The sequence below is a fragment of the Paroedura picta genome, chromosome 14 (genome assembly GCF_049243985.1).
Source record: "Paroedura picta isolate Pp20150507F chromosome 14, Ppicta_v3.0, whole genome shotgun sequence".
Lineage (NCBI taxonomy): Eukaryota > Metazoa > Chordata > Lepidosauria > Squamata > Gekkonidae > Paroedura > Paroedura picta.
Window position 1 is genome coordinate 40,182,346 of NC_135382.1, and position 27,371 is coordinate 40,209,716.

Below are 27,371 nucleotides of genomic sequence, written 5' to 3' on the forward strand. Positions count from 1 at the left end.
AGCCACCCAGTCCTTTGGGTTGTACTAAGAACTCTGATATGAGAGCCTTTAAATGACCGCAAGTATTAAGCTGGAAGCATTAAGAAGGGCCAGGAGCCAGCATGCAGAATGCTGGAGAGGGACGGGGCCTTTGCAGATGTGACATATCAGGAAGAAAACCAGCAAGAGGGTCCAGCCTCCTAAGGGCCACCTCAGCTCTTCTTGGGTGAAGGGAGACTTGGGCAAATCAGGGGCTTCCTGCCCTGCCACGTCCTTGCCACTAAGCCGCCTCCCATGAATCCCAAGCTGGTTTTCCAAGCTGAAGTATTCTGCTCTGAAATCTTTGGCAGCACAATAAGAGCATCTGAGCCTCCACGGGGCTATCTGTAAAGAGCCTGATCTAGCATTAAAGGAGAGCCAGCTTGGTGTCGTGGTCAAGAGCAGCGGCTTCTAATCCAACGAGTTGAGTTGGGTTTGATTCCCCGTTCCTCCTCCACGTGGAGCCAGCTGGGTGACCTTGGGCTCATCACAGCCCCGATAGTGCTGTTCTCCCAGAGCAATGGGCATGAGCTGGCTGCAGGCAACTTTATATTTAGTGATGATGATCCTGATGGAACCTCCATGTCCAGAGGCAGTAAACCTCTGAACCCAGTGGCAACATGCCCTGGCCAGGACGGCCGCGCGGAGCCTCCACGTCTAGAGGCAGTCTACCTCCGGCTGCCCGCTCCCGCCCCGCGCCTCTCTCCCTCCCTCCCGCCCGGCCCCCCTCGGGGCTCACGTCGTCCATCAGCAGCACGACCAGGTTGGGGGGTCTCCCAGTGGCATTGGCGGCCCCCGCCAGGCTCAGCTCCCCGACCAGGCCACACAGAGCCAGCAGCAGCGGCCCCCGCCTCGTCGCCATGGCAACCGTGCCAGGCCAGGCGCGGGACCACCGGGCGGCCGAAGGGGCAGCGGGCGAGGGAGCGGCCAAGGGCCCCGCAGAGCTTTGGCAGCGCAAACGTCCGGCTCGCATTCGAGCGTGCGGGGCAGTCCGTGTGAAGAGGCCGGGCGGAATACGAATTAGCCATCTGGAAACGGGGACGCGAAGAAGGGAAGCAAAAACGGGGCTAAAGACAACGTAGCCGTTTCCCCGTTACCCCTTCCGCGGCCCCGCACACGACGGCGTCTGAACGGGAACCGGAAGTGTTTTGAACACGGCCCGCTTTTCTCCGCTCTCTCTAGGGGCGCATAAAGGACTCGAGGGCGCCCGCAAAGTGGTTCCGCGTCACGTGAGGCGGGGCGTGCCGTTGGATCACGTGGCCTTGCCAGCGGCGACGGCGGCTGCGCGAGCGTGATAAGGAAGCCGGCCCGCCAGGAGCCAAGATGGCGGTCTGCATCGCTGTGATCGCCAAGGAGGTGAGGGCGGCGGGGTCTCCGCTAGACTGCGCCGGGACATGGCGGCTCCGTCCCGCTCCGTGGGCTGAGCCCACAAGGCTTCCCGGGCCAGCCGGGTCGAGGCCGGAGCCGCTGCTTGGCGCGCAGGGGAGGCGGCCAGCCCGTGGTCTCCTCCCTCCGGCCCCATTTGGGCATCAGCAGTGCCGGGGGCGGGCTGTGCTCGAGGGCTCCAGCCGCAGGACAGAGTTCCCGCGACAGGTGGCTTCTCCCCTGTCCTCCCCCGGAGGAATGCAAGCCAAAACAGAGGGGCCGGATAAGACAGGAGTGACCCTGGGACCAGATTAGATAGGAGGGCTAGGGGGGTGTCACCCTGCCCTTTCCAACCCTAAGGAAAAGGGGGGACCACAGCAAGGAATTCAGGGTTTGAACCCAGATTGGATTTTGGTTTTTTTGGTTTTAATTGGGTGAAGCCCTTTGAGTTTTTCATGAGAGTTGGAAGAAGGTGGTATTCTGAACGTTCAACTCAGCCAACCTTTTAGAATGGGGTGAGGAGCCAACACTGTAGGATTTAGAATATTTCCCCAGCTCAGATTTTCACCATGGAGAGTATAAAATCCTGCCCTGCTGTTAGCAGCTTGAACAGATGGGAGATTCTGTATTAAGGCTTATCTGAGATATTGTTACTTAGAACCTGCCTCAGAGGCATCCTGTTGTTATGGGCTGGTGGAGGGGGGAGAGAACTGGATCAGCCTCCAGCTCCCTTTGCAGTTCAGTGCCTTTTCATTTTTCTCTCTAGAATTACCCTCTGTACATTAAGAGCACCCCAACGGAGAATGAACTCAAGTTCCACTACACAGTGCACACCTCCCTTGATGTCGTGGATGAGAAGATATCTGCAATGGGGAAGGCTCTTGTGGACCAGAGGGAGCTTTACCTGGGGTTGCTGTACCCAACGGAAGACTACAAAGTGTATCCTGTAGATCTGATCCCGTGTGGGCAGGAAGATCCTTTGTATATATAGTTCCATCAGAATGTGACTTTCAGTAGCTTCAGTAGAAAAGCTATGTTGGCCAGTCGCACATTAGAAACCAACAATGCAGGGGCATTAACTCTTGAAAGCTTTTACTCGAAACATCTTGTTGGTCTCTGTGATACTACTGGACTCAAATCCACCATTAGAAGGAGTTAGTACTCAGTTTAATGGTTTATTTCAGAGGGAAGCCCTATTGGTCTGCAGGAGAACAGGTAGATTTGAGTCCAGGAGCCGCTTAGAAACTCATAAAGAGTTCAGAGAATGAGTCTCCAAGAGTCCAAGCTCCCTTTGACAGACACAATGATCGGCCGGACAATATGATCATTTGCTTTATGGCAGCAAGACAAAATTCTGAGAGCTTTGCTGCAGCCTTGCACCTTTCAGAAATTCTGTTCCCGATTGCATTTAGCTTAGGACTGAGGTGTCCTGCCAGCACCCAATGGTTTCAGGGGCTTTGTAGCTGCCAGCTAGTTCAAGTGCTTGGGATTTAGTGCCACTGAAGCCCTGGAATTAAAATTAGCAGACCTCTTAAGTATTTTGGTTAAATTTGTCCCCGTTGAATGCAAAAGCCAGCCCCCTCCATTTCATTGAAAGCAAGGACACAAAATATTTGGCAGCAGATATATTTCTTAACCAGCTGAGCAGATACGGCTATGTGACAAACTCCAAAGTGAAGTTTGTTATGGTGGTGGATTCTTCCAACACGGCTCTCCGAGACAATGAAATCCGGAGTGTAAGTGGGGGCGGGGGCAGCACAAAACCAGTCAGATCAGGCCCCTGAGTAATTGTAACAACCCAAATCTGTTTCCCCTTTTAGATGTTCAGAAAGCTACACAATTCTTACACAGATGTCATCTGCAACCCCTTTTATAACCCTGGGGACCAAATCCAGTCCAGGTAAACATGGGGGAGGGGGACACCTATCTCTATGAATCTTTCTTGGTCCCTTGCAGTTGGCAAAGACTTGATGGTGAGCCCAGGGCAGATGGCTAGATGTATTTCAGGGTATTCAGCAGCATACTGAAACTTCCGCTGATCCCATGGGACACCCTTGGCCCTGCAAAGAGCACCAGCTGTCTTGGCTGTACTATGTACATGAGAGAGAAACATGCCAGCCAAAGTGATGGAAGGCGCAACTGATGGCCTCCATCTTGCCACATACTGTCTTGAGCATCTATACTATCAAATCACATTGCTGCAGTGTGCCCATGGCAGAAATGCCTCTTTTTGCTTGGGATGTAAGTGCCTCTTTCCTTGCCTCATCTAAGTTCCTGCTGCTTTAACACTGCCTATCCTTCTTTCAAGGGCCTTCGACAACATGGTGAACTCCATGATGGTGCAGGTTTGTTGAAGCTCTAGCACCTTCTCGTACCTCTTCTGCCCAGAAAGATCAGTCCTTGTACAGTATTGTTTGGTGGTTTTGTGTGACGTTTGCTTCCTCGTTTCTTGCTATGAGAAAAATAAACTTCTTGAAAGACAAAGATTGCAAAGTAGTGACCAGATTGATGTTCTACTGGGACAGCTTTTGGACACAGTAAGCACCCTTCAAATTAGTCCATAGAATCCTTATAGTGTCACCAAATGTCCTCAGGGCAACACGTGTGCCTTCCCTTGTCAGTGTGAGCAGCACTCAGGCCCAATCTCAGACATAGGGAAATGCCCTGAGGTCCCCAAGCAGACTTAGAAAGGGAAATAGAGGGTGGAATAAACTGGAAGGATCAGAGTTTATTTGCGCCACATTAGCAGCTCAGTGATCCAGAAATACAGCCCGGGAGGTATGTAGCTTAGGAGTAAGGAAAGGTGGGGCCTTAGGGGGAGCCTGGGAACCGACACTGATCTTTCTGAACTCTCATGTGGACAGACATGGACCTTGCAACGCAACATGTGACCCACATGTTTCCCCACACCCTCTTAATATTTTTCCCCCTCCACCAAAATGGCGTTCTGTATTCCAGGAAAGTACAAGGAGGGATTGTGGTGCAGTGGAAGAGCACCTGCTTGGCCTGTAGAAGGTCCTGGGTTCAATCTCCAGTTAAAAGGATCAGGGGGGGGGATGGGAAAAACCTCTGCCTGAGACCTCGGACAGCTGCGCCAGTCTCAGTAAGCAACCCTTGAAGGGTCTGATTCTTTATGATTCATGTGCATTGGGAGGGGCTGTGACTCCATGGGAGGGGCCTCTGCTTGGCATGCAGAAGGGCCCCAGTTCAATTCCCCAGCAGGATCTTCAGTTGAAAAGGACCAGGCAGGAGGGGATGGGGAAGACCTTTCTCTGCCTGAGACCCTGGAGAATCGTTGCATGTCTAAGTAGACAATACTGACCTTGAACGTTGGATGCAGTAGAAGGCAGCTTACAAGTCCCATGTCTGCGGAAGCCCATCGCCATAGGCCCGCATGTGCATGCTGTGTCTCCATGTATGGGGAGGCGTGCAAAGTGCATCCTCATTCTTAGGGGGTCCAGGCCAGCAGCGGCTGCAGTCCACGGAGGCTGCCTTCATGGAGCTTTTGACGTGGGCACTCAGCGCAGAGATAAGGACAGACAGCATTTGCAGTGTGGGTTTAGTTTTAAGCAACAGAATAATTTATTTTATAAAAAATATTGACACCTGACAAAGACAGCTTTTACAGAAACTGCATTCTGTTCCAAGAGGCACAAAACATGGAAACTTTTAAAACTCCCTATTCTGCCAAAATGGCTTCCTACTCCTTAGGGGCACCCTTCTCCTGTGCAAGCCTGGCCCGAATCAGCCATAGCTCCTGGCCACTCAGCTCCATGGGGGGGTTGCACCAAGACCACCTCCCAGCCCCCCCCCTTTTTTTCATTCCCTGGGGAGAAATTGCCATTTTTTAGATAACCAGAGAAAAGGGGGGAATTTCTCATCCTGCCCATGAAACTGTCACCTGGCACCCACTGCACTGTGATTCTTGTGCTGGAGCAAAAGAGTCCTGAAGGGATTAGAATTTGACAGACACTTAAGTTCCTTGGCAGGAAGAGCAAAAAGTGAAGGAAGACTAAAATTATCAGAAAAAGTGCAGTTCACAAGACAAGGTAATAAGGGTATTTCCCCCCCTTTTTGCAAGCCATTATTAATGGGTTTCAGGATACAGGTTTTCTTTTTTTTACCTGGCAAGTTCCCTGTTAAGGATGTATAAAGATGCATTTGCATTAACTCTTCTGTCAAGCTCGGGTAGATGGAAAATCTGAACGGAAATGAATGTAATAAATAAAAACTTACATGTCACTTGAGCCAACTTTTTTCCTAAAAAGGTTCTAACTGGAAGGGCTTATCAGGCATGCATAAAAGGGACAAGTGAGCTTTCTTCCTCCATGGTTCTCCTCCCAGCTTCCCCAGCTGGTCCCTCTTTACCCAGAAAAGCTCCTTAAACTCCTTGGACTTTCACAGCCCTTTCCAAGCCGCAGAGGTGACTAAGATACAAATGACCCCAGAAGGCAGAGCTCAAAGGACGAGAGGCAAGAAGCTCACAGTCCCTGCAGCCACCAACTGCCCGTGAGGCCTCCCGTTCAACAGCAAAAAGAGGGACAAGCCAGGCATATTGCACAAAATGTGAGCGGGGCAGCTGCTCAGGAGTGCTGTGCTGTAAAAATCTGGGTTGCCCAGTTTAACTCTTGTGGCCTGGGCTGGGGAGAGGGCTGCAGATCCTCTAACTGCCTTACTGAACAAAAGATCCCTCGAGTGACGGCCAGGACAGTTAAAGGGAGTTGACAATTAGACTATGTCACACCCCTGGGAACAGCAATACGAGAAGAGAAGCCAGGGCCCATATCCCCTACTCTACCCAAAGAGCTGGAGGGGGCAGCATGCATGGGAACCAAATCCAAGGAAGGATCTTAGCTGCCTTCCCTGTAGCTCAAGCCCAACCTGGTGAGCATTGCTGGTACCAGCTGGATCTCAGCGGTGAGGCTGCCAACAGAAGCAATCGGGCACAACTCACCTGGATCCTAAAGCGGGGAATGTAGGATCCGGTGGGCCCTGCTTTCCCCTCCACTGCCCAGAGAATTCGAAGAGATCTCCCCCCAAATGTGGCCAACTTGGCAAAAGGGAGAGTCAGAAAAGTTAGTCCTGTATCCACTGGGCAATCCAGGAGTAGCTGCGTCACTAAGAACAATGCCCCCCTGCATGGCTCCTTTGCTGAAGTGGCTCATCTTCTTTGCAGTAGGCCAACGAGCAGAGATCCTCTCTTGGGTGGATCAGCCCCCCAGCCGCCCCACAATCTCCCTCAAACAATGAATTAAAATAGTCTTTGCTTAGGTCAGTTCTCCGGTTTAGTCTTCTCTGCCGGTTTGGTCCTGTAGCAGTTCCTGAGACATCTCGCTCCACCACCTAGTAGGGTGTGTACCAACTCACAGTCCTTCCACGGCCCCTGGAGAGGAGAAAGCCCACCGGAGGGACAGTGTCAGAACGGGGGCCTTCGGACAGCCACCCTTTTCTCTCCCATTCCTCTCTGGCAACCCCCCCCCCCAAGCTCCCCAAGCTTCAAAGGTGAGTGCTAAGCATGTGCCCTGATTCCCCCCCCCCCCGGTTTGTCCTGACAACGGGATCCGTAGCTCTTGGACGTGGCTGAGGACGCAGGGGGAAGAGAGGTTTGCAGCTGATCAGGGCATGGCGGCCTGAAGGCTCCTTGACTGAAAGAGCAGCGATGCAGAAATGGCAGCTTGAGCAACACTCTCCCTGCCTGGGACCTCTGGAACCAGCTCTCGGAGCCGCGGAGGAGGTGATGCACTCTCGGGTGGTGGCCACTCTTGGGCAGCCGCTTCCTTCGGGGGCAAGTCATTGATCATTTGGGACCGCTGAGGCACAGCCAAGGTGCCCGGCTCCTTGCCAGCCTGCATGCCGAAGAGCCTGCTGGGCAGACAGAGGCCCAGATGACGGTAACATGGCCTGGCAGCAGCAGAAGCCAGAAGTGGAATGTGCTGGCCGGGGCACTTCTGCTCCCCCTATCATGGCCCGAGAGCTGCTCACGACGACAGTGCAGCAGGAGGGGTTCTCCCGCCACCCCCCCCCCCCCAGTGACAGGCCTTGTTTCCACACGTCCATGCCGGACTGTGCTGCGAGGAGCTCTAGCAGCTCAGGTATTGCTCTTGCCAGCACCGGAGGTGACCCCAGGACAGCCCTGTGTTAACCGAAGCTGAAGTGTGACCTTCTTTGTACGGGTTTGGAAAAAAAGAAGGGCCACAGATCCAAAGTGAAGGCTTGTCAGGACCCCTGCAGGCCAGCTTTGACCACTAGGCAATACTGTCAAGTTCTAATAGGTGTTTTAAAAAATCTATTTCTGCCAAGGTGGCTCGTGAGTAGCCTTGGGGTTGTCATTTCCTGTTTCGGGCCTTGGATTTCGAGAGAGTCAACCGACATTTCGAAGGTGGCTAAACCTGCCGTGAGACGAAAGTTAATTCTGCACAACAGGAACGATTCTCTTCCCAGAAGGGCCCCCTGATTGCAGCCCCTTCCGTAAAAGTGAACAAAGCGGGGAAATCACAGGGGGCCTGGACAGCTCCCCCCTCCCTAATTTCCATGCTACTAACTGAGGGGGGGGGATCATGCCATCTCTGAGGTCCCACAGAGAGCTCAGCAGCCCTTGATGTAGCTGCCTGCTGCCGTCCAGACCACGTATGGTTGCGCAGAAATGCCCTGCCCTTCTCTCTCTCGGCTTCTAGCTCCTCCCTCTTGAAGCATTACGGTACGCCAAACATCCTGTCCCACTTCCAGGGAGGAAAGAGAAGCCGCGGGAGGAGGCATCAGCAGTCCAAAACGGTAAGGAACAATCGTGCCCAGACTGCTCCAATTTGTTTTTAGTTGAAACTGGGCAACTGGGTAGTTGTCACTCGCGGGTGTCAGCTCTGGGTTGGGAAATTCCTGAAGATTTGTGGGGGGAGCCCTGGAAGGGACCTCCTGAAGTCTGCCGTTTGCAGCTGCAGGGCACTCACCTGTACACCCTCCCGTGCGGCCTCGAACGTGGTCCTCTGCAGAATCCAGCCCGTTGGGGCAAACCCCCTCGACTGTGCAAACGGCCCCGGGAACCTCCACGGTCGGTGGTGCTGATGCCGGGCATGTTGGTCCGTTTGGGAAGCACCTGGTCGAAGCACGGCCAGAAGGGAGTCAGGCTGGCCAAAGAGCTGACAAGGCAAGGCCTGGGGGAGCCCCTCTCCCCCCCCCCAAGGGAGTGGTGGGCCTACCTTGATGACCCTCCCTCGGAAGGTGGTCTCATCCAGCTCCACAGCTGCCTGCACAGAGCTCTTGTCGGCAAACTCAATGTAGGCATACCTGCAGCAGGAAAGACATCACCTTTCCTTAGGGAAGAGAGCTGGAAGCAGGGGATGGGGTCCCAGGAATGGGGGGGGGGGAGCTATCCAGGCAGCGGGTTGGTGGGAAGTGCTGGCCTGTCACGGCTGACTTATGGTGACCCCTGTAGGGTTCTCCAGGCAAGAGACGGTCCAAGGCTGTTTGCCCTTGCCTGCCTCTGCAGGGCCACAGTGTACTCCCTTGGTGGTCTCCCATCCAACTACTAAGCAGGGCCAGCCCCGCCCCCCCTGCTAAAGAGCTGATGGGATCAGGCTAATCACCCAGGTGGCCAGGGCCAATTCAGCATTTCTGTTGTGGGCAGAGTAGTAAAGACAGGGGGGGAAGGGAGTGTGTCCCATCAGTAGCAGTTACACGAAAGGAGGAAGGGGGTCAGGCACAGGAGTAACCCTCAGACACCTTTGATTCTTCTTCCTGTCTCCTTTGGAAAGCAGATCCCCAGGGCCCCTTTCCCAAGGCCCGTTTGGGAAAAGGTCCTCTCAGGATGTCCCTACCGCATCCTGCTGGGTGGCCTAGGAGCTCCTTAGGGGTAAGGTCAGGGGAAAGCGGCGTTTTCAGGGTGAGATCGCAACCCCATTACCAGCCAGGGCTGCCACCTCTGGGTTGGGAGAGATGGCTCCTCAAGCCCCAGCCAGGAGCCCCTCAACACACTCACCCTTTGGGGTGGCCTGAGAACTTGTCACACAGGATGGTGACCCGGTTGATCTCCCCGCAGCTGTTGAAGTGGCACTCCAGCTCTTCTGCTGTTCCGCCGTAATCCACCTGCAAGGAAGACCGCGGAAGATGTGCAGAGCGGGGCTTTCTGCCTACGCAAAGTTAGTGCTGCTTTTGCATAAGAGTCCGTAACCCACGGAGGAACGGGGCCCTCCCGAGGACACGGCAGCCCGCCACGGCCCCTCTTTCCACGCACTCGTGGCTGAAGGCCAGCTTTCCTTACGGCAGCCATGTTGTTTTAGAAAAACAAAACAAGAGCCTTGGTTCCTGCTGAACCTGGTTTGAGATCCAGAATACACACAAGCCTAGCTATGGTTACACAACAGCGTGTGTGTGGGGGGGACTCTCCACAGGCTCAGAGGCAGTCACTACTGTGTACAATCCAGGGCTGATCCACAAGCATGCAAAAGCTCAGCTCCTGCCCGCCCCACTCACATTTCCCACGTAGACGGAGCGCTGGTCCGCTTCAACTTTCTCTTCTGTCAGGCTAGGGAAAGGAAGACCTGGGGGGGGGGGGGATGACAAAAAGATCTGCTGAAGACAGGACAGGAACTTTGTGTGCCAAGTGGATTTAGAGGAGAGAGCATGGCGGCTTCTAACTTCTTGTTCTGCATTTACCTTTTTTTCCTTGCACAAACACAGGTGGAAACACCCCTACAAACCATCAGGTATCATTTTCCAGAATTCTGTTCGTGGGGGGGGGGGGGCTGCATTCAGAATGGCAACAAGCCTACGTAGAAGCATTGCGACATCACCCCCCCCCCCCCGCCCCCTGACTCCCTGGTCAAGGTCACCATGTCGCTTTCTCCATCCGATCCCTCTTGCTACTGCATTAGGCAGCAGGAGGGAACTGGATGCATGGGGGGGGGTGTCTGCTGCACAGCTGGAGACCTCGTCCCCCTAAGGACCGCTGGCCTCCCAACTAGCGAGATCAGTCTCCAGGGAAGAATCACAGGGCAGCATGATGGCATTACCTCCCTGCTGAGCTCCTGCCCCAAACTTTACCCCAAATGCCCAGGTGTTTCCCAACTTGGAGCTGGGTTACCCTAAAGCAGGGGTAGTCAAACTGCGGCCCTCCAGATGTCCATGGACTACAATTCCCAGGAGCAATTCTGGGAATTCCAGGAACAATTCCCGGGGCTCCTGGGAATTGTAGTCCATGGACATCTGGAGGGCCACAGTTTGACTACCCCTGCCCTAAAGGCTCCCTTCATGCACAAACCATGTTTTCCGCTGCCTTGCAAGGGATTCTGGGTGCAGCAGCATCCCAGTGAGACCCATACCTGGCTCCGGGCCCAGGATGAACTGCTTTGCACCTGTCTGCAGGCCCTGGAATCGCTCGTCCTCCTTCTCCATCTCCCGAATCTTGGCCTTGATTGCCTCCAGCTCCTGCACGTGGCCAGAACCAGAATCGTAAACATTCATGCTCAGAGGGCGACACAACATGGCCGGGGGGGGGGCGGATCTTCTGCAGCCACTCCCTGGGGTGAAGAGTGGGCTTTGCACACAGGCGCCCATACTCCTCATCCTATTAAGGCTGGCCTCCAAGTGGCGTCGGAGCCCCCCCCCCCACATGAATTACAATTAATCTCTGGACGACAGAGATCAGTTCCCCTGGAAGGCAATGGCAGCTTCAGAGGGGGCTAGATCTTCCTGAGGACTCCAGGACTCCAAATCACTAGGAATTTCCCAACGCAGAAGGCCATTTAAAGCTTCCCCTTTCGAAGGCCATTTAAAGCTGCCCCCACTCCTCGAGGGCAGAGACGCGGGGTCCCCACTGTCGACCGCCTCTCCAGCGCCCCAAGGGGAGCCTGGACTCACAGGGTCCTCTGCTTCCAGGAGCTCCAGGCTGTCTCTCTCCAAGGGGCTCAGCTCCCTCTCCTCTTCCAGGTGCTTCTGCCATGCAGCTATTTCGGCCACGTTCCACGGGGAATTGGCTGCGGCGAGAGGCGGGGGGTCACGCCACCAGGATCCAGCGTCCGGGAAAAGGGGACTTGAGAAGAAACAAGCACCAGGGGTCAGAAAGGGAAACAAGCCAGGAATCCGTGATGGGGCAGCATTGACCCAGCCTTTCTTCCCAACCTCTCCTGTTTTATCCTCACAACAACCCTGTGAAGCTGGGAGTGTGTGAGTGGCCCAAGGTCACGCAGCAAGCGTGTCCCAGATCCCAACCTGGCTCCCCACTGACTCCCATTAGGTGGTCTGGGGCTGGGGCAGAAGAGGGGTACCCTCGGTTCCAATCAAGTGGGGCTGGAACACAAAATGGGGTGGGGAAATTGTTCCCACTAATCCCAGGTGAGAAAAGGGGCAACTGGGGTGGTTTAGAAAATGCTGCATAGGTGGAGAGACTGAACAAAGGACATCCAATGAAACGGAAAGACCCTGGGCTCAGGGCAGACAAGGGTCTCCCCCCCCCCCCCAAGGAAGACTATCTTTTGGGATATCTCCCAGGTTGAACTGCAAGAAACACCCTCCCCCATGGCTTTAAGAACATCTGTTGCAGGTGTTTAGGCATGGCCAGTGGACAGGGGCTCATGGTCACGGTAGTCCACAGCCATCTGGAGAGTCACAGTTGGGCCACGCCTGCAACCCAGAATGGCTGCCCTCCCGGTGGGGCCTGGGCCTCTCCTGGAATGACCCCCACTCTCCCCTTGACAGCATTCAGTTCCCCTGGAGAAAACGGCTGCTTGGGGGGGGGGGCTCTAGGGCACCCCACCCCACTAAACTTCCTTCCCAGTCTCCACCCCAAAAAGCTCCAGAAATGTCCCCTCCTGGAGCTGGCTGCTGCTTTGAATACGAAGGGGAAGTTTTGGGGTTAGGACACGCCTAAGTCAAGAGGCCCCCTTAGAGCCCCCGGCAATGGCACCCACCCACCAAGCAAGCCAACAGTCGTGGGGAAACAGAAAGGGGGGGGGGGTGGACACTTTCTCCCGAGGTGCTTTCCCCACTTGGAAAAGGAAAGGCCAAGAACCGGCCTATGCCAGAAGGAAAGGCATTTGCTTGCCGGAAGGCCGAGGGGAGAACCCCCCCCCCCCGCCCCAGGAGACGTCTGCAAACGCCGGGGCCCTGGGGGCAAGCGGGGCAGCTCTGCTGGAGGAAGCCCCCGGGGCTACCGCCAGGCCAGGCCTGAAGGGCTCCGCGCAGACAGGCGCCCACGCCGCGGCCTTACCTGGCCCCGAGGCCAAACATCGCCGCTCTCGCCGGGAGGAAGCAACAGGTGAGCCTCCCGCAGGTGCGCGACTTGAGCGCTCAGCAGCCAATCGGGTGCCGCGCGGGCTCCCCCGGGGGGCGGGGCGGGACCGGGGCGGGAGGAGCCGCCGGTCCAAGGCAGCCAGGCAGGTCGGGGGAGCCGGCCCATCCCATGCTGCTTGCACACGGGCTTGCCGGCTCTGGGCTGGGGGTTCCTGGAGCCTAGAAAGGGCAGGGGCCGGGAGGGAATGCAGCAAGGGACAAGCAGAGCTGTGAAGATTAGATGTAGGTGAGGACAGTGTAAGCCGATTTGCCTCCCCGTTGGAGACAAAGGCGCAGTATAAATAAAATAAACAATTTCCCGCTTTCCGGGGCAACTTTCTTCAGGGACTTTAAAAGCAAGCTTTACCTGCTTTTTCATTTTTGCTAGACTGCTGTGATTTCCCTAGTAGTGCATGTGACATTCCGAAAACAAGTGCAGACTCTCAGCATCTCCTCAGGAGGTGGCAAGAGCCATTTCCCTGCAGGGAAATACAAAGGTCTTTGGCAGGATTAGCCCAAAGCTCCTCTTATCCAGACTTCTCCGCAGGGTGAACTTAGAAGGCTGCCTTGCTGTCTCCAGTGGGCTGGGCCTTGTCCCCTCTGAAGGAGAGCACAAAGATGCTGTCCCGTCCCGTGGAGACGCTGCCAGGGAAGAGGCCCCTATCCTCCGGCAGGCACAGCAGCTCCCCAGCCATTATTTGTTTTCTTCTGGCGCTGGCAGCCCTCTGGATTGTGAGGAAGAGGACAGCAATTTAAGCCAGTTTTCTGGCTTGGAATGACCCCCATAGAGTTCTTTTATTTGGGGGAGGAGATATAACCTGTGGGGTGTAGTGGTCATGAGTGCTCATTCCATGTCTGCAAGACCCAAGTTCAAATCCCCACTCGTACCATGGAACATCACTGGGTGACCTTTAGCCAGTTACACACTCTCAACCTGACACTACCTCACAGGGATGTTGTAAGAATAAAACAGAGGAGAAGATGTAAGCTGCTTTGCAGATAAAAGCTGGGTGCAAATGAATGCATTAAATAAATAAATTAAGTGCTCATTTGGGGTCCTTGAATGTTTCTCCCTACAAGATCACAACAGTTCTGTAGGGCCCTTTTGGGTTGGGGGGAATGGGGTGGGGGTGGTCGGCTTAATCTCTCCCCTGGTGCTAGAGCTCTGGTCCACTTGTGATCCTTGCAACTAGGGTTGCCAAACTCCAGGGGGCATTCCAAACGATCCCTTGGTGACCAAGATGAGCTCAGTTGGAGAAAACGGCCGCGTTGGAAGATGAAGTCTGGGCCCCACGGAAGTCCCTCCCCTCCCCCTCCTGAGGCTTCACTCCTCAGACCCTCAGGAGGTTTCCACTTCAGGGCTGGCGGCCCTACTTGCTGCTGGAAATGCCAGGGCCTGATCCTGGGACCTTCGGCATGGGAAGCAGAGTGTCCACTTCTGAGTGGGGACCCCTCCCCCCATTGGGGCATTCTTCCAGGCAACTGGGGGGGGGGGTCAGCCCAGCACCCCAAGAGCCCGGCCAGTCTTGTGTGTCTGCAGACCGAGGGGCGAGGCAGGCAAGGAAAAGAATCCTGCAGGGTGATATTAAACTTTCTTTATTACACAGATACAGAGTTAAGAACAGACGTGACCTGAATCATAATGTTTACATCTTTCACTGGTCAAACATACAGTACATTTAGAGAAAGCAGGAAACAGCGAGGGGGAGGGGAGAGCATGCCAAAAGAGAACTGGGGGGGGGGGGAAACAACCCTCCTACCGCATTGCCTTTTCTTGGGAATGGCCACCGAACCCACAAACACTGGTGAAGGGGGGTGTGGAGGGGGGGATGGGGTTATGCTTCTTTTTGTTTAAATTTCTATTATTCTCTCTGTAAAACATCTTGGCCACACAGACACACGCCATTCTGTACAAGCCCCGCCCATCCCGCCTTCCTCTTCATAACCCCCCCTCTGATTCAAGTATTGCACAGTTCTAAGCGCAGCCCACCTCCCAAAACCCTGAGAACAGTGCCTCCCCCCCCCCCAGGCCTTCAGATGCTGCATGGCCCCACCTGGAGGCTGCCTCCCTTCCCCCTGGGGACAGACCCAGCATCACGGTCCTCCTCTAGCCAAGGAGGGGCTCTTTCGGCACCCTCCCCAATCCCTTTGACTAGGTCCCGTCCACAGGAATGAGGTTCAGCAGAGGCTATTGGCTGGTTTGTAAAGGAGGTGGATTCTCCGTTCCCAATCCTGAGCCGGCTTCTGCTTTGTCCCCTACCCACAGAACTGCTGGAGCTGGAATGGAGGCCAGAAACCGGCTGTTTCTTGGCTGAGGGGCAGCACCATGTCCTTAAAGCTAGGTGGGCCTTGCGTTTCTGTCCACAGGCGCTCCGTTTCAAGCCTCAGGCTAAAGGTTGTTTCCCCCCTGCAAAGCAGGCCCCCACCCCACCAGGAATCCTCCCGGTCAGCTTACTGGTCAGCCAGCCCCGGCCAGAGTTTGGACTGGACAAGCAGCTTCTCGAGATGGGAGCTGGAGGCTGCTCAGGTGTGTCCTGTCGAGATTAACATCTTATGTCCTACACAAGCCCGGGGGTGGACGAACAACAGGGTGTGAATTCAACCTCTTTTTTCAACAGCCTGCCCCTTTCCCTCCATCCTTTCCTGAGACCCTCAGCCGGAGCAGCCGCCTGGCAAGAGCCCTCCACCCCCGCCCGGCCCTCCTTCCTGCTCCTCGGCTGCTGATCCAGTGGGCTGGCTTCCCTGTCTGCCCGGCTGCTCACCTGCCGCTGCCCGTCTCTCTGCTGCAGCCCTCGCCTGGGACGAGCTCCCTGCCCTTGCTGCAGCCCTTGCCTGGGGACTCTTCCAGAGGCTCAGGTGACGGGGCCTGGGGTCAGAAAACACCCTGCTTCTCCCAGGACGTCAATTCCGTCCAGATGGAAGTGGCATTTGGCTGGGGTGCCAATGAGGGCACCAGCGGCACAGTCCTGTACAAAGTGGCTGAGGAGTTAAAGGGTTTTGACTAGAGGAGCTGTTTGGGATTGCCCTGTAAACTGTGGAGGACTGGAGTGTCACCGGTATGCCCTCTGCCCATGCTTGTGAGAAACCTTGCTACTTCTTGATCACTGCATTGCTGAAAGCTGCTGGGGGGGGGGGGCAAAGGGGTTTCCTGGGGTCCTTTGGCCGGTGGGACCCGCTCCCTGGCCCCCTGCCTTGGTCGCCTGCCACGTTCGCCCCACCAGAGCCAGGCTCTGTGTCCCGAGGCCATCCGCCCTGAAGAGTGGCCATGTGCTGGCGTGCCAGGAGGGACCAGCTGCTTCGGAGCGCAGGTGAGACGTGACCTTGCTCAAAGTGCCCCTCTGTGATTGGCCAGGAGGCCGCCTGGGGGGGGGTCCCCTTGCTTCAGCGCCCTTTCCCATCCTAAGCCAGACCTGGGCAGCCTTCTCAGTGTGGAAAGAATGAAGGAGGATGAGAGAACAAACCAGGCCCTTGAGGAAGTCCATCTCACCTGACTCCAGAAGCAAATAGCACCTGGACACCCCCCTCCACCTCGTCTCCCCAGTTGCCCAGCTCGAGGCACACCCTTCGATGCTTTCCCAGGCTTTTTGGATCTCAGCAAGCTTCCTAAGGGAAGGAACCCAGCCGTGCAGAAGGCACCTCCCAGGCGCCCTCCTCTAGTTTTTCCCAACCCCCTAAGCGCAATGTCAGACGGGTCTCCCTCTCTGAAGCAGCTGCTCTTGGAAGCAGCCCGTTTGCTGGGATCGCTGGCAGGGGAGCCCTTCACCCTCCTCCATCTAAAGGGAGACACCAGCCCTGGAACTGGGGGGCTTGAGGCCACAATACTCTTGCTCCAGCCAAGAGAGGGTCCTGGTGGTTGGGGCCTGAGGCTTGAGGGGGGGGAACAATCTTAGTGGGACACACGGCCACAGTGTCCACCCTCCAGAATTGTCCTTTCCCCCTGTAGATCAGCCAGAATCCCAGGAGAGCTGCAGGTCACACCTGGTGGCTGGCATAGGGTTGCCAACTCCCTGGAGGTTTGGGGTGGAGCCTGGGGAGGGCAGCTTCCTCAGCAGAGCCCCCCCCCCACACACAGCTTTTTTCTCCCAGGGAAATAGAACTTCGCCATATACCTGCAGATCAGGTATATTTCTGAGAGGTCTCACCTGGGAGCTGGCAACCCCTGCTGGGAACAAACCCAACCTGCTCTCCAGGAAAATGACTTGAAATGTGGAAAGGCAGACATGGGACCTTTGACTGTAGGTGAACTGTTTGTCCTCTCTCTTGGCTGCACTTCCCAGCTCTGCTGACTGGTAGGGCTACTGAAGGCCGCTGCCCTAGAAGGGGACTGAGTGGGAAACCAGTGTGGGGGCCCAAGGACAACTCTCGGGTGATTGATCCTCTCTCCTCATGGGGCTGGATCCAGCCCTTACGGCTGCTGATGCGGGGACCCACAGGAGAACGAGGTCCCTGGAGTTAACCCCGTTCTTGCATCTCTCTCCCTCCCTCCCTCCTGTGGCCTTCCTTGCTCGCTGGATGACAAAGTTCACTTAGGGCTGTGAGATGAGCGCCATGCGGTGCCTCTTGAGGCTGCAGGCCACACCACCTGCCAGCAGGATGCTCCGCCACGGAAGTCACAACCACAGCCCCCTCAGGGCGCATAGCTCTGGCCTGCGCAAAAAGTGGGGACATCTTGGGCACCACTGGGAGGCCACTGGGGGCTCTGGTGTGGGGGACGCCAGGAAGGGGATGTTCTTCACTGCCTGGGCCACAAACACCCCATTTCTGTGGGACGCGGCTGAATGGGACACTCGGGTGAACAACAGCAGGAGAGGGAGGAGAGAAAAGAAGAAGAAACCCGAGGGGGTGCCATGTCCTCCCCCCAGCCACCCCGGCTCTGCCAGTGCTTTCCTTTTGAAAGGAAAGGAAATGTCGAACCCAAACATGAAGGGTTCTGAGAATGCCAAAAAATGGTACCTCCTCACGAACACACAATGTTGTCTTTCCTTGGAAACCTGTTTCCTATCCTTCCCCCACACAAGTGGCTTTATCTTTTTTCTATATTTATAATATATATATATATATTATTTGGCAAATGTCTGTTTTTATTATCACCGTTATTATTATTATTATTATTATTTTTGGACCTCTGCAAATACTATATACATTCACATTAATGGTTCACCATGGAGGGCCTGAGCCCCCGCTGGCCCGTCCTTTCCGTCCCCCCCCCCTCCCTGCTGCTGGGCCCGTCCCCCATATTGCACGCCTGTCCTCAGCAATTTTGTACACGGAAGTGCCATAACAGGACAAATGAACATTGTCTCCTTCTTCTTCCCCAAGGACAAGCATCTGTTGGTTTCCTCCAAGAAATAATGGCAAAATCTGATGGGGATGGAAGACAAGAGGGGAAGCGAAAACCCAAAACAGAAGGGGACGGAAGAAGAAAAGAGCGCCAGGGAGATATTTTGCCACAAGACTTTGGAAAGACATGGCGGGAGAGCCCGAGGGGGGGGGGGCGCGTATTTACAGGCCTTCAAAACAGTCTTCGGAAGGGGGGTGGACAAAAGGCTTCGTTTGAGTCTCGTGGTTGTTTGGAAGAAGTCAGGGCAGCAAATCGCCGGAAACTGCCCAGGGTTTGGTAGGTTACGGAAAGCAGAGAGAGGTAGTGGCAGAGAAGCCCGGCAGAGAAGACCGGCGCAGTTCAGTTCTGCTCCTGCCCTGAAAAAACAGGCGAGAACAGGCAGACGCGAATCACAGGCCTTTCTGAAAGAGAGCTCTCTCTGGAACAGGCTGGGCAGGGGTGCGGGTGGCCACACCATTGCTTTTGTAATGCTCTTTGAGAGAGAGAGAGAAAAAAATGCAACCGATTTATAATCCACCAGGGAGGGAGCCCAGAGAGTCTCTTCTGCCTCACACACACCAACACGCGCTCGTGCACACACATACAAAAGTGGCAGTGGGGTTTTTTGTGTGTGTTTTTGCTTTATTCTACGAAAAATCCCTTTCGGTCCCACAGATGCTGTCTGTCCTCCTGCAGGGAGCCATTGGCGTGGCGAAGGTCCGGCAAGCACACCAATGGCCCTCCCGCCCCGTCCGAGCGCGAAGGACTGGCATTCCATTCCACCAGCGTCGCCATCCGCAGAACGCCCTCCGACAGCCGGACGCGCGATGCGTTAGTCCTCAATTTGCAAAAGACATAAATAAATAAAAGCCCCCAAAAATGAGGAGAAAGAGAAAGAAGGAACCAACCAAACAAAAAAAGAAACTTTGGCAGTGGAAAAAAAGTTTGGATTTCTTTTTCGGTTTTTGGATTTCCTTTGGAGCAGAGGTGAATCTGGTATCTTCTTGGCTAGCTAGCAAGGTAGTTTATAGGTCAGCTTCCTTCACTTGGTTTAGTTGGGTTCTTTTTGGATTCTTCTCTTTTCTGTTTTACTTAAAGCCAAAGAGGTTGATGTTTTTATTGTTTATTTTTATTTTTTTACAAAAAAGAAAAATCTTGCTTCTTGTAACTGAAATCGGGGGGGGGGGGTGTTTGTGTGTCTCTTCCTGCCTTCTCCCCTTCTCCTTTAGTGGGAGGGGATTCTTGTCCTCACTTCCCCGCACGCATCTCCAGCCGAAGAGAGACAGAATTCCCTTTGTGTTTTCCTTTTCTCCCCCTCCCCCATGAGTCGAGATGCTTGCAGACAAATTCCTCATCCAAAACAATGCTCAGAAATTCCCCCAAATCATATCGGTAAGGATCAGAACAAGAATTAAACAGGAGACTGACGAGTGAACGGAGAAGGAGGCTATTCGCCTTAACTCCACTTAAAGCCCAGGTTTGAGAATTGGTGAGGATTTCGTGTGAGAGAGAGAGGTCGTTTTGGAGGTCAAATACGTCAGGTAGCTGAGGATTTGCATTGAATGCAGTTATGTCTTTTCATTTGGAGAGAAACGTTAGCAGCAGCGTCAGTCGGTGGCCGAAGTCTCCGGATCCTTTCCCTTCGGCCTTCCTAGCGGGACGCCGGGTCCAGAGGAGCCGGGGTGGCCGGCGTGCCGGAACGAGAGGCGGTGGTGGAGCCACTGTCACTGGGGCTCACGGCCACGGCCACGCCGGGGAGGGGGGCACTCGCGGCCGCCGTGTCCGGCTGAGCTGGCGCCACGCCCAGGCCTCCCCCGCCTGCCGAAGGGGCTCCGGCCGCGGCTGGGAGCCCCTGCAGAGTCTGCCCACAGACGTGGTGGTGCTTCTCCCAGTCCTTGTGTTGGCAGAAGGAGCCACAGTAGCGGGCTGTGTTGCATCCGCTGCAGGTCTCGCTGGCCTTGCGCCCGCAGTTCCAGCAGCTCTGCAGGAGAAGGCGAAAGCAGACAGGTCAGCTGGACGGAGAGACAAGCCGGGAGCCCCGAGACCGTCTCCACAGCGTTTGTGGCAGGCGCAGTTCCAGGCTGCTCCCAGGGACAGGAGGGACCCGCGAGATCCTGCTTTTAGGCCACCACTCTGGCGCCAAGATCCAGGTGGGGAGAGGGTGTCACTACCTCACTGGAGTCCTCCTGCTGGTTAATGACGGTCAAGGCGTCCTCAGAGGCCTGGCGCTTGGCTTCCGCCAGGGCCCGCTCCATCTTGGCCCTCTCCGTCGTGATCAGCTCGTGGGCTTTCCGCTCCGCGTCGGACACGGCCTTCTGGAGCTCGGAGACCGCCTGGCGCTTCACCTCGTTCACGGCTTCTTCTGAAAGGAAGAGCACAGGGCAAGGCGGACATCATGGAGGAGAGGCCAGGGATGCCCCCACCACGAAAAAGCTCAGGTTTGGTGTGACTCATTGTGGGGAGAGGCCCAAATTACCCACAATGCCAGAGAGCTCTTTCAAAATGCCATTTTAGGAGCTGCAGCATTAAAAAGGGTGGCCCCATGTCATGTCTGAAGTCCGGCGTCCACCCCACGACACACTCGGGACAGATAACGTGCCCAAATTCCATCATTATCTAATTAACCACTCAGTACAAAGTTAGAGAAATATTTATCCAATCAGCACACGGCCTGCTTATCTCCTTAGCATTCTCCCATTTTTATGGGGGGGGGGGGTGGGTTGTCTTCCCTGCCCAGGCCCCTGACAGGCATCTTTGTCTGTCCAACGTCCACTCTCTACTTCAAGTGGCGGGATGCTTGACCAGAAGGAAAACCCCGATGGCCCCTCTGTCACAAGGGCCGGGGTCCGCAGCCCCCAGACAGATGCCGACTCTCAAGCGCCTCCCTCATTAAGGCTGCCATGACCAAGAGGCATCTGGATCCCCCTGGGCAGAATGTCAGGAGCTGACCCATGCCAGGGCAGAAGCCAGACCCTGCGGAGTTAGCTGGCTGGCCAGTCCTCAGCATTCTTGGCTAGTCTCCCCAATCCTAGGGGCACTCCAGGGGGGCTGTCCTCTTTTGTTTTGCCAACAACCCTGGGCTAGGCTGAAGGAGAGGGGCCAAGACCGTACAGCAGGCCAGCCACTGAGGGGAGATCTGCATTCTGACCCTGACCCTGACCCCTCTGCAATCTAAATAGAAGGTTTTATCTGCTGCAAGTTGAGAGACACAGCCCTGCAGGCACAGAGAGCCAGAGGACGCTGGGCAGGTACATCAAGACCCCTGTGCTGCCAGAGGCACCTTTCCCCTTAGGCAGCCTGCGCCAGCTAGATGCTCTTTGGAGGGTGGCCGACATCAGCGGCTCAGATTAGAGGGGGTCGACTGAAAACAGCAAGGAAGGATCCAGCAACGTCCTGCCATCTTCTGCTGACCTCCAGCACCAGAGACCAATGAAGGAACAAAGCCCCCCCTCCCCCCCGCCCAACTTCCCATCCAAACTCACCAGCTTTCCTCCAGATTTCTTCTGGCATGTAGCCAGAGAGGGCTGGCCTGGACCCAAATTCACGGTGAGTCTCTGTGAGGAGACAAGAGAGACCAGACCCATCAGGCGAGCCCAGAAGAGCCTCAGAGGTGAGGAGACCTTTGGCTCTTTGGGCACGCAGGAGCTGCCTCCCAGACGGAAGCAAGGCCAAGGCACGGCATGCAGACAGCATCACGGGACAGCCCTGGTGGGGGAGGGCCCGAAGCTACCCTGCCCCACGGGCGTGGCCCTGCCCCATCCTCCAGAGGACCAGCTGGGCCCACAGAGACAGGGATGGTGGGGCAAAGGAGGATCCAACTCTGCCAGCTGCAAAGGCTCATCTGGAAAGGCCCTCCCCCCACATCTCATCTGAGCAGCTCCCCTGGCAAGGCTGCCAAGGACAGGGCACACTGGAGGGGCAGCTTGTAAGTACCCCCCCCTCTCCCCAACACACACACACACACACACACACACACACACCCCAGGGCTTTCATGAGGATCCGGCCGCAGCTGCCTGACAGCAAAGGGAGCCCACTCCAGCCACCTCATTCCCCCCATCTCCCTGGGCCCCGTACCCAGAGGTGGCGTCTCAGTGCTGGCAGAGCTGTTGTGCGGGCGGCTGGCGGGGCTGGGGCCCTTCTTCATGTCCTCCACATCGCTGTAGCGGCGGATCCAGTGGTTGAGCTCCTCGCGGTCTGCCTCCTGGCAGCGGCGTAACACGGTGAGGGACCGGCGTGTTTTCTCCACCATGTCCATAATGCAGTTCAGCAGCTGCTGGGTAGAAGCCACAGTAAGATGTTGGGCAGCCTGGGGTTATGGGTCTCCCTAGACCTTGTGGAGGAGAGGTCCACCAGCCGCTACCAGCCATGGGGACTAAAGGAAGCCTCCCCATTCAGAGGCAGGCAACCTCTGAATACCTGTCCCAGGAGGCAACATCAGGGGAAGGCTCAACCTCTCTGCCCTGCTGCTGGCCCTGCAAGGTGAGTGGTTGGCCACTGGGTGAGAGAGGAGGCTGGGCCAGATGTCTCCTTTCTTGAGATTCCCAGGACAAGGAAGCGGGGTAGAGATCTGCTAAGTCTGGGGCAATTCTGTCTGTTCACTTAAGTGAATTCTGTCCCCATTGTGACCAGGTGTGACTCCCTACAATCTGGTTTTCCAGCCAAAACTGTGAGTGAGCAGAGGACCCTTTGCCAGGCAGGAAACAGGAGCAGGTGGATGCTCCTCTAAGCGACAGGTGGCACAGAAAGAGAGCCCAGGCGGTGTGGGCAGTTCTTCCCTGACTGGTGCGTGGCCAATATGGGCTTCCCTCTTTCCCCGATTCCATCTAGCAACAGGCTTCCTCTGCCTCCCAGGGGGCCAGCAGGATTTGGTACCTACATTGTTGAGGTGTTTCCACTCTTCGGCCCACTCTCTGTCCGTCAGCCTGTGGTCGATCACTTCCTCTTGCCGGGAACTGTGCACAGCTAAGGAAGACAAACAGTCCGTTGGGAGGGAAACACCAGTAAGCCCCTTGCTTTGGCGCTTGGGGAGGCGGTGGAAGCAGCGAGTTCAAGAGAGGGCGGGAGGGAAAACGGCCCAAGATGAACATTCTCAAAGGGCAGAATGAAGATTCAGAAGACGGCTCAGGAGACGCCTCAGATCCCCTTAAAGACGTCAAGCCCGGAGACAGACGGAAGACTCTGGGCGCCGGGCACTTGTTTGATTTCACCCCGATGCCCAGTGGACCGGCTGTTCCACGTGGGTTTACTCTTCCGCCGCTAGCTTAGATTGGAGCAGTACAGCGATGAGCCGATTGGCCCCTCTATCAAAGCCCTGTGGCCAAACCACGAAGGCTGAGCACAGGGTTTCGGGAGGGCGGGCGGGAATGGAGAGAGCTGTCTCCCACGGAGAGCGGCCTTCTTTGCTGGTTGGTTTCTGTGACGCCTCCGGACAAACGAGGCCAATAGCAAAGGCAAACCCTGCCAGCCAAACGTGCAGCAGAACGTGCAGCACACGGGCCAATTCCAGGCGGATGGTCGGGTCCCTCTCTTTCTGCCGCCTGTGGCCCATAAAAGACTCATGGTGTGTTTATTGTGGCAGAAGCCTTTGTGATCCAGAGATCCAGCTAACCGATTTCTTTATTGCACAGCTGCACACAGAGCCGCTGAGAGAACCTCAGAGACGTTCGGAGGTAGTTTGCCATGGCCTGCCTCTGCGTCATGACCCTGGGATTCCCTGGGATTCCCACGTAACAAACTAAACCCGGGCTCCTTGGGTGGCTGCTTCCGGAGCATTCCTCACCTGCTTGCCGATGGCGTTCCCGAAGGTCCCGGGGGTCGGGGGGCCGGTAGGGGTCCCGGTAGTGGTGTGCGATGGCCATGTCTTCGAGGCGGTAGTGCGGGGGCGGGGGCGGGGTGGGGTGGGGCAGGCCGTTGGGCTGGGGGCCGAGCCCATTGCTGGGGCTGTAGCGCTGGGCGGGGCTCAGGGTGCACGGCCGCTTGCTGAGGGGTTCCGGATGCAGGGGCTCCCGGTCCAGCCCGTTCTCTTTGGTCCTGTCCCGGAAAGAGGGCAGAGCGTGAGGCGGAGGCCCCGGGGCTGGTGGCCCGGCCAGGCCAAGGACTCGGCAACCTTTACGGTCACTGCCAGGGATTAGATGGATTTCTTGGCCGCCCTTCCCTGCCAGCCGGCTCAAGCGGCTTACAACAGTAAAAACACACACAAGTCAACATAGAAACATTCCTAAACAGCCCTTTAAAATTCCACGTAACGAACTAAACTCTGCCGGGTCCTCCAACCCACACCCCAATTTCTCCTGAGAAGAAGCCCCCCTGGAGACCCCCGTGTTCTTCCCCACGTCCTCCAGCAGGAAGACGGCCAGGGAGCTGCGGATTAAAGCCCCTCCCTTTCCCTCTACTGTTCTCCTCCTCCTCCTAGACGAAGAAATGCTGGAGGCTGCTTTTGTCAAGGGGGGGGGGGGTGGGAGTCATTTAAATTAAATTTAGGAGGAAACAAATAACCACATGACACATTTCTCCTGGCTCATGAGACACCCTGAGCTGGATGGGCAAGCACAAGGGTGAGCGCCTGAGCCTCCCCAAAGTCCATGGGCCTGGCTTGGATCATGACCACAGTGAGTAGGAATGGGATGCTTAAGCGCCACCCCCCCCCCAAGATTTCCCTGAGATGTCCCCAATGTCCACTGGCCACCTGGAGAGATCGGGGACACCCAGCCCGCCCGCCCCTGCGTAAACCGGGCTCTGTGGCCTCAGACCCCTCTCCTTTCCAAACCCAGCCCCCCCCCCCCGAATTTCTGGGTGTTTCCCAACCTGCAGATGGCACCCCAGGCCCCTGCACACCTGGAAGGCACGGACTCCCAGAACTCAAATGCTGACCTAACTTTGTGCCCTACCTGGGGGAAATGCCCCAGGTGGTCAGGCCAGAGCAGCTGAGCCCCGAGCATGCCAGTGGGGAGGCACGAGAACCACAGGCCTGGTCCTGCTTGCCGGGCCCCCACCCCCACCTCTCCTCCTCCCCCCTGGGGGAGGGGGGGGCACTACCTGTCAGGCGTCCTCCTCTTCCCGCTCTCGTTCGCCTCCAGCAGCAGTTCGGAGGAGTCGATGGGCGAGGAGGTGTTGGCGTCCAGGAGCAGCTGCTCGTGCTGGGCCAGGTACTGAGCGGGCGTCTGCTTGGCCAGGCGGGCACAGTGGAGGAGCTCACGCTGCAGCAGGGGCAGGTTGGCCTAGGAAGGGGAGCAAGAGGCAGAGAGGCAGGTGGGCCAGGCTGCACGGCACGGCACCACGGAAGGGTGGGCCTTCATAGGTGGCTGCCAACCTCCAGATGGGGCCTGGAGACACCCCCCCCGCCCATATCAGCTGATCTCCAGATGACAGAGACCAGTTCCCCCAGATGAAACGGCTGCTTTGGAGTATAGCCCTGCCCTCCCCAGGCTCCCCCTTCAATTCTCCAAGAATTCCCCAACCAGGAGTTGCTGCCCAGCCCTGCGCATAGGCATCTTTCTGCACGCATGGCTCACAGCGCCAGTGCATCCACTGCAGCAGCAAGGATGACGCCAGGAAACGTAACACGTGCTTGGAGAACCTTGGAAGTCTCCTTTGAGACCGTGATGAAATAGAAACATGATGACACAAAGAGAGAGAGAGAGAGAGAGAGAGAGAGAGAAAGAGAGAAAGAGAGAAAGAGAGAAAGAAAGAGAGAAAGAGAGAAAGAGAGAAAGAGAGAGAAGAGAGAAAGAGAGAAAGAAAGAAAGAAAGAAAGAAAGAAAGAAAGAAAGAAAGAAAGAAGAGAAAGAAAGAAAGAAAGAAAGATCATGCAGCCATCCAGCCCCTGGAAGCGGACCATGCCTTAGTGGCAGCTTGCTCTCATTTCTCCAGAAAAATAACGGTCTCTCAGCTGCCTAATTCTGCAGGGAAGGAATCCTGTGGCTCAGTGCCCTTGGCTCAGTCACAGCCCAGTCCAAATGCACAAAGCCATTCCCATCTCAGAAGCTCTCGCCCCTGTGACAGAAAGTGTTTGTAAATAAGCTGTCCCCCCTCCCAGCTGGCTCCCCCCCCCCACCAGTTTCTCATGAAGCTCTGACCCTGAGAAGAGCATCCGCAGAAGCAGAGGCGATTAAGCAGCCTCGCGGAGCCAGGCCTGGTTTCCTATTTAGGCAGCTGACGGCCAGCCAAATCCCCATCTGTTGAACATGTTAGAGCACGAGCTGATGAAATGGACCACTGCGGATTCCAGGGCAGCAAAGCTCCCCCCTCCCCTCCCCTCCCCTCCCCCCTCCTTCCCACCTCCCCCCACTTCTCAGGGAAGAAAAATAATACAAGGCAAGAAAGAACGTCCCTGGGAAAGAAGGCATGCCGGGGGCGCCTGGCTGCAGTGAGCACAAGGAGAAGCATCTGGAGCCCTCGCTGGAAACAGCTGGATGCAGGGGGCCCGGAACAGAACCACCACGGAGGAGACGGGGAGGCAGCCCGGCATTTCTCTCACACTCTGCCGGCTGGCAGGAAGGCGCCGGACGGCCAGACTGCCCCCAAACCTCTGCCAGGAAGAGCCAAAGCAGGGGGGGGAAAGGAGCAGAGACCGGCTTCCTGAAGAGCCGACCAGACTCCGAGTGCTCCGGCTGGATTGCTTAAGCCAGAGGCAGAGGGATTTTGTCTTGGGTTGGGGGGGACCCCGCCTGGAAACTGCTAACCCGGAGCTGTGATTGATTGTGTTGGCTTCGGGGCAAGAGAAATGCACTCTGCACATACTCAGTGGCACTCAGTTCACACTGCCTGCCTGCCTGCCTGCCTGCCTTCCTTCTCCTGGATTTCTCCGGCAAGGACAGACTTCACTAAGCAGCTGCAGCAATCAGTGCAAGGTGGGCCGGAAGAAGGGGGAGACCAAGAGGGGTCCTTGCAGAGTCGCCATGTCTGAAAGTGGAATGGCTCAGCTGTTGTGGCAGCAGATGCTCCGTGGCCTTTCCCTGTCCTTGAAGCGACACGCTGCACACTTCTCCCCTGCACATGGCTGTCCTTTGGAGGTTGCAATGCACCTGACTTGATAAAAGGCGGAGAACATTTTGCAATACGTGGGTCACCAAGGCCCCTGTCCTCTGCCACTGATGGGACTCTTTCCAAGAGGTCTGAAGCCAACATGGCACTTGGCAAAGGGGAAGGAGCTGCAGGCGCTACAGTGATGTTTAGCACATTATTGGTCTGATGCACTTATCGTGCTGTTGCATTCCTCGCCCAATGGGCTGGCCTGGCTGAGGCTGCTCCAATCAGCTGGTCTCTCTTTGTATGGCCGCCCATCGGCCGAACCCTACACAACTGGCTTTCGGCCTCAATAAGAACAGCAGGCTATAAATGCTGTCAATGAGTCCACAAATAAATAAGGGCAGGGGTCCTGGGAAAGGCGTGGTCTTCAAAGAAGCC

General features: G+C 56.1%; 4 protein-coding genes across 8 annotated transcripts in view; 1 reads left to right on the plus strand and 3 right to left on the minus strand.

Moving 5' to 3' along the window:
* Nucleotides 1-1,076, minus strand: part of GALNS (galactosamine (N-acetyl)-6-sulfatase) — a 37,599-nt gene extending 36,523 nt beyond the window's left edge. The window contains exon 1 of the mRNA XM_077309623.1: nucleotides 758-1,076. Coding sequence (XP_077165738.1) covers nucleotides 758-991 — 234 coding nt within the window. The 5' untranslated portion in view covers nucleotides 992-1,076. The remainder of the gene's footprint in view (nucleotides 1-757) is intronic.
* Nucleotides 1,077-1,227: 151 nt separating this feature from the next.
* On the plus strand, nucleotides 1,228-3,867 carry TRAPPC2L (trafficking protein particle complex subunit 2L). Its single transcript, XM_077309629.1, has 5 exons — nucleotides 1,228-1,374; nucleotides 2,150-2,322; nucleotides 3,032-3,119; nucleotides 3,204-3,283; nucleotides 3,692-3,867. Exons 1-5 carry the CDS (start codon nucleotides 1,342-1,344, stop codon nucleotides 3,735-3,737), a joined length of 420 nt encoding a protein of 139 aa, XP_077165744.1. The 5' UTR covers nucleotides 1,228-1,341; the 3' UTR covers nucleotides 3,738-3,867.
* A 1,074-nt stretch (nucleotides 3,868-4,941) lies between these two features.
* PABPN1L (PABPN1 like, cytoplasmic) lies at nucleotides 4,942-12,704 on the minus strand. The gene is made up of 8 exons (XM_077309626.1): nucleotides 12,584-12,704; nucleotides 11,236-11,407; nucleotides 10,698-10,803; nucleotides 9,850-9,917; nucleotides 9,356-9,462; nucleotides 8,577-8,664; nucleotides 8,328-8,473; nucleotides 4,942-6,766 (listed from the first exon to the last, which is right to left on the minus strand). The coding sequence occupies exons 1-8, from the start codon at nucleotides 12,601-12,603 to the stop codon at nucleotides 6,727-6,729; spliced, it is 747 nt and encodes a 248-aa protein (XP_077165741.1). The 5' UTR covers nucleotides 12,604-12,704; the 3' UTR covers nucleotides 4,942-6,726.
* Nucleotides 12,705-17,705: 5,001 nt separating this feature from the next.
* Nucleotides 17,706-27,371, minus strand: part of CBFA2T3 (CBFA2/RUNX1 partner transcriptional co-repressor 3) — a 38,269-nt gene continuing 28,603 nt past the window's right edge. For 2 of the 5 annotated variants that reach the window (XM_077310792.1, XM_077310791.1), the window contains 7 exons: nucleotides 25,002-25,183; nucleotides 23,746-23,996; nucleotides 22,843-22,928; nucleotides 22,041-22,236; nucleotides 21,448-21,519; nucleotides 20,137-20,327; nucleotides 17,706-19,946 (listed from right to left, as the gene is read on the minus strand). In XM_077310792.1, coding sequence (XP_077166907.1) covers nucleotides 19,617-19,946; nucleotides 20,137-20,327; nucleotides 21,448-21,519; nucleotides 22,041-22,236; nucleotides 22,843-22,928; nucleotides 23,746-23,996; nucleotides 25,002-25,183 — 1,308 coding nt within the window. In that variant the 3' untranslated portion in view covers nucleotides 17,706-19,616. Of the gene's footprint in view, nucleotides 19,947-20,136; nucleotides 20,328-21,447; nucleotides 21,520-22,040; nucleotides 22,240-22,842; nucleotides 22,929-23,745; nucleotides 23,997-25,001; nucleotides 25,184-27,371 lie in introns of all 5 variants that reach the window. The other 3 variants (XM_077310789.1, XM_077310790.1, XM_077310788.1) reach the window with 2 other exon arrangements.